This window comes from Ostrinia furnacalis, unplaced genomic scaffold (genome assembly GCF_004193835.3).
Source record: "Ostrinia furnacalis isolate ACB-3 unplaced genomic scaffold, ASM419383v2 OfSCF6199, whole genome shotgun sequence".
Lineage (NCBI taxonomy): Eukaryota > Metazoa > Arthropoda > Insecta > Lepidoptera > Crambidae > Ostrinia > Ostrinia furnacalis.
The window spans coordinates 418,634-424,633 of record NW_021136438.1 but is presented as its reverse complement, the minus strand read 5'-3'; the positions used below and the strand labels follow the sequence as shown (position 1 = coordinate 424,633).

General features: G+C 38.9%; 1 protein-coding gene across 1 annotated transcript in view; it reads left to right on the top strand.

Annotated features, from left to right (window-relative positions):
- Window positions 1-5,229: 5,229 nt before the first annotated feature.
- Fur1 (Furin-like protease 1) overlaps window positions 5,230-6,000 on the top strand; it is a gene marked incomplete at its 5' end in the record, with an annotated part of 42,790 nt that continues 42,019 nt past the window's right edge. Inside the window, one exon of the mRNA XM_028317377.1 lies at window positions 5,230-5,428. Within this exon, the coding sequence (XP_028173178.1) occupies window positions 5,230-5,428 (199 nt within the window). The remainder of the gene's footprint in view (window positions 5,429-6,000) is intronic.

Genomic DNA, 6,000 nt, shown 5'->3' with positions numbered 1-6,000 from the left:
GTGACAACGCTCTTAAAATTTTAAGAATAGCCATTTAACTTTTGCAATGAGAATGAGTACGATAGTGTAAAATAAAAGAACAAAATAAGTAATTGCATTCTTTTGTCTGAACAAAAACTCGTTTCTTAATTTGATATCCTACGAGTATAGCTGATATAGGTAGGTACTCTTATTTTGAAGTGAAAAACAATTTTGTTTTATTACAATGGGTTTCAAAATAATGAAGGCTCAATATAACTTTATTTCGCTAAGTTGAAATGGGAAAAAGGGTTGACAGGCTTCATCGACACAAAATAATTTGCTTAAAATAATCTTAATTGTGTTAAAACAAGGTCGCTTATAAATGATTTATTGTAAAGTATGCAAATTGGATGTTTTTCATTACGGCTCTAGAAGCTGTTAATTACTTGATATATTGAGCTGGAGTTAAATCAATGATTGCCTCCACTCTACATCATTTATTTATTTCGTGAATGTCACATTATCTTTCATATTTATTGGTTTAATCGTTTATTTGGACTGAAAGGTTTAACTCGCTTTTTTATACGATCGTACTGAATCATTTAAACGGTGTGCCTTTTAATAAAAGTAGTTATCAAATGAACAATGAGATGGCTATCTATCCATTTCATTGTTCATTTTAAAATACTTTATGTACCAAATTGTATACAAAAAATATATAAATGCATCATAAAATTTATACTGCTATTGGAAAAATAAAGTCATTGTTCAAAATCTTATGAATAAATTGATTCATCCAAAATTTCTGAATTAAGAGCGTTTACGTCTAGCGTGGCATGTCAAGTTTAGGTAATTTCGATGCTATTTTTATTCACACTAAAATAATTGTGACTGTGTGCGTGTTCTCACGCTCTATAGTCAAACCAAAATACTTTGATCCACCATCGTAAAAGTGTGCCAGGCTGTCAAGTCCAACACCGACTCCATAATTATAAATCATGGTATACATTAGTCCTAATAAATAATAAATACGTAAATTCTTTATCAAATAGTAAATCAAAGAATTTTTAGTATTGTGAGAATATTTTGTACAGCCTTTGTTCAGCAGAAAAAAAAATGAATTTTAATGGTGAGAGATTTTTTCAAATCGGTTCTATTCAAAACAAACTTTTCCTGTTAACTATTCTTTTTTTATCCGGAAAATGCATAACATTAATTTCATACCCACCAGCTGCGGGGGCAGCTAGTGGGTTATGTGGGGTTCTTCCTACCAGAAGGTGGGTAGCCCCTACACCCACTAAAAACCTGACTGTTTCTGCCATGATCCATATGAGTGATATGGTGGAACGCGGGACATCGCCATTGGCTGTTGCCTCTAGCATTCGTCCTTAGCCGCCACGAGACACCTCCATGTCTAGCGACCGAGGCCTGTTAGGAAGGGACAGTTGGAGACCATAAGCTGTCCTCTTGCGCCCAGGGTGTCGGCGGCGGATAACCGGAGTGTCGGCTGAAGCCTCTCGCTCCCCCTTTCCACTGCTTCTTTCTGTGAAAGAACACTTTCACAGAAAGTAAGCACACTATACCATCAGATTATTTGTCTCATAAGAATATATTTTATACTAATGTAGATATTGTTTCCGAAAGCGAGCGGGTTCATTCCGTACCTGTACGCTTCATGCGTTCTCTTGCAAAAGCTGAAAATCAGTGTTCTGCCCTTTTGAGGGTAGTGTTTATACTGAGCTCTTTGCTTTTTGCATCGCTGCGGCACACATCACTCTGACGCAGGGAACTATTTGAAACGCTAGTCATCTTTATCTTCTGTTGTTTTTGTTATGTTGCAACTTTTGTTATGTTGCAACTGTTGAAATTATTACTAACCTGTGTAACAAAATACCAGTGGTGTCACCTAGTGTGTTTCTTGACTAACTAACTTTATTTCGATATTGCATTTCAATAGCAATAATACATAACGTGTGTGTTAAAAGCATTAAAAAAAGTGTGTGTTACAACAAATAAACAATTTGTCTATCTAAGTCACGCCTCTTCCCGATTGGTAGGGAGAGGTCATTTCCAACCGCCGCTCGTTCGCTTAAGCTGGGCACTGTTGGAGCGTGTCAGTCTGCTGCGGTGACTTACGTGCCAAGACTGCAGTTTTAACTGACTACCATCTACAGGCTCTCGGCCTATACGGTGGAGGAATGGCCCGAAGCACTCATGGCTCGGTAGAACCAGGGTCGCCCTATGTGTGAGGCGATCATGCCGTCGCACCCACTCCTCTAATACAGGCAGAACTGCCTCTATGGTGCGACGTAAAATTTGGCTGACGGCCAGGCGTACCCTTCAGCACTCTAGGGCCTAGATCCTCAAGCCTCTACCTTTTGGTTTCCACCTCTCGTGGTGCACGTACACGTACATTTCCCCTTGGGACCTATGGTCACCTCGCAACTGGCGTCTATTCTCGGTTGTCGACACTAGCTTTGTCGCCACTGAGGATAAATGGCATAAATAATATCGATTGTCACCAGTGGCGACACATACTTTCCCAGTTGTAGCTACAGTAAAAGTAAAAGTCAAGAAAGACCAGATGAATACAAATATTATTAGTTTTATTTTGAACTAGCGGCCGCCCGCGACTTCGTACGCGTGGACCTCGTTTTACTCCTTAGTTCGTAAAATCTGTTGTTTGATATCATGTTGATAGATGGCGTTTCACGGCTTCCCCCGCATGAATATTTACGAACGTCAAAAACAGTAGTTTGTCCAGCGCTGTAGATTTTAACCAATGACGATAGATTGCGCTTTTTAGACACGTCTTATTTATTTATTGAAATTTATTTGTCACATATCGTCATAAATTATAGCCTATAATTATGTTAATCTGGTTTATAAACAATAATACTGTAAAGTTTCAACAAAATCCGTTCAGTAGTTTTTGAGTGAAAGAGTAACAAACATCCAGACATCCAAACTTTCGCATTTATAATATTAGTAGGATTGTTATACGTCGCCACTAATGACAATATTTTTTTTCCCATTTATCCTCAGTAGGGACATAGTCAGTGTCCACAACCGGGAATAGACGGACTGCGGATACTATGCGGTATCCACGAATTACCTCAGCCTGTGCCTCAGTGATATCATGCGTTGCGCTTTTTTGAACAGTAGGATGCTCCACGACTACACAGCACTGTGCCATACTCGAGCCCCATATAGGACCATATAACGCGCGACGCAAAAGTATAGTCAGCGACTCAGTGCAGCCGGGCCTCCGAGATTAGGCATCAACCGGCTTAGTGCGCCGGCGGTAGCCAAAAGCTTAGGGGTGAGACGATTCAAGTGGCGGTCAAATGACCACTGTCCAACTAACTACAATCCGAGGTACCTACCGCAAAGATTTTCCGACTGTAATATGTTGTGTATGTTCCCCCTACAACTAGGTGGGACCCTGCTGGCAGAGCATTCCTATTAACTATTCTGTAACCACCTATTTATGGCAAATAAATTATTAGTATTATTCCTCTTTATAATATTAGTAGGTATACATACATAACTTGCTGTTCCAAATTTTCGTCATTCGTTTTCGTTTCATCGCTAAAAATAACTTAATTTTATTTTTCATTACGTCTGAAATAGAATTTGTAGTAAAAATAGACTGTAATGAAAAATAACAATAAAATATTTTAATTACCACGTGATCGCAAAATCTACCACCAAGATTTTGCGGATACACTATAAAAGTCCAGCTACCTGTCAAAGATCAACGTACGCGTGACACATGTCAGCAGAGCACCGAGCGACGTGACCTCACTCTGGAACGCCTCGAGGCGGACTGAATTTGAACGATTCGTGCGCGGCGATTTATAGTAGTTTTCAAATACTCATAGAAAAAAAATTACAATGAATTATTTTAAATTTCAAAGTAAATATTTTAGATAAGATATTCTTCTATTATATTAAGCTATTTTTGTGTTGAATAAAGGAAGAATATTGGTGAAAAAATCACTTTGATTTTTGGGTATTTCACGTTCTTTTAATTTGTGATTTCTTATTGTAAAATGCTTAAATCTAAAAATTTTCTCAGATAACTATTTGCCCAAGGATCTATGCTATAGGATATAAATGTTTGTTAAATCGTTTTCACAGTATTTTTATAAAAATTTCAGCTTGTAAACTGACGCTAAAGTGGAAATTTACAAAACCTGTGTGGACTTATCTTGATAGAATTCTTAAATACTAAACTAATCACAATATTTTCTCAATTAACTATTTAGACGACGAAATTGCCTAACTATTTATGCCTATAACATATTTGTAATATTACTGGTTAATGATTGTAACGAGTTGAAAAAGTACTGTTTTTGCGCCAAACGGCGTAAACGCTCTTAACATTAAGTGTTAGTCAAGAGAAGAATAAATTTCGGTGTTGCGAAAGGATTCCGCACGCAGAAAAAGTGCATAGAACCTCTGTAACTATTTGCATTCTGCTCTTATTCGAAATAACTTTACTGGCAGCTTTCGCAGCTTCACCGGACAATAGGTGAGGGCTCTCAGCTTCAAAATGAAGCAGCATTTCACGCCCTACCTTAAACTCTACATTGTCTACATGCATAACCGCGGCTTTAGTCTACCGTATATATGCTGCCATCAGGTAATCCTAACTTGAATGCTCGTGAGTTTCACGAGCGTGAAATGGCAATTGTTTCGTTAGCGAGCAACCACAGCTAAATGAGCGCTACCGCACACTCCGTTTCGGAAATAGCTCGCCGGGCCGAATTAAAATCGGCGTATTATTAAAATTTGGCGAACAAACAGCGTCCACAGCACATTCAGCGGAATGATAAATTTAGTGTTTAATGGTCAAATTTGCTGGTAAAGAGAAATGATAAACGGAGTGTAATTAAGCGCATTTCCACTTCCAGGTTTCATAATTTTTGGGGTATCGGTTTTGACTTGATTAATGAGTAGGTATTTTATTAAATCTATTCGAAAAACCATTGTTTTAAATTAATTTAAAATACTTTGGAATTTGGGACTTTAACTGTCATTTTAAATCAAAATGTAATTAAAATATCGAGTAAGAAACGAGTGTAAATTAATTCTGGCATTAAAAACACTTTACAACTGTCACCGTCGGGTTTTGGTGGGTACACATAACCCATAGACCGTTCCTATCGGCCAGTGGGTGCGCCTAAAATATTATAACGAAAAAAAAATAGAGCAAACAGTATTTCGCCTTAAATTCTTTTTATTTTCTAATCCACATCCTAACAAAACCTTTCTTTGTTCCAGATATTCGACAATCACTATCACTTCCACCACCATTCCGTGGCGAAGCGTTCGACGACGCAAGCGCACGCGCACCACGGGAAACTAGAGGGCGACTCGCGCGTGCGCTGGGCGAAGCAGCAGCGAGCGTTGTCCAGGAAGAAGCGGGATTTTCAGCCGATACCAGATTATACCTCCACAGGTAAGAAAAATAAAAAACTAAATAAAAAAAGATAAGTTACAACTTTCACAGTTGAGAGCGATTCTCGGCGGCAAACTAGTTGCACGTACTCTCCAGGAAAAAGCGGGCTTTTGAGCCTATAAAAGACTTTTCCACTGGTACGAATCATCAAAAATAAAATAACTACCAAAATTTCACAATTTGATTGAGGTGAGTTCGAGGGCTATTCGCGCGTGAGCCGTATATTCGACAACCATTACCATTTCCACCACCACCCCGTGGCGAAGCGGTCGATGACACAAGCGCACGCGCACCACGGCAAGCTGGAGGGCGACTCGCGCGTGCGCTGTCCAGGAAGAAGCGGGATTTTCAGCCTATACAGGATTATACAACTACAGGTGAGAATCATAACCTCACTATAATTTTCACGTTGCGGAGGAAGTTGTAGGGCCTTTATAAGACAATTCCTCCACAGGTAAGAATAATCGTATTGTGATTTAGCCAGTTTCAAACTACTATGAATTTGTTTTGGATTCCCGAATGATTTGTTCGGTTGAACCGGTCGTTTTGGAAATCCTTGAGTGAGGCCTTTG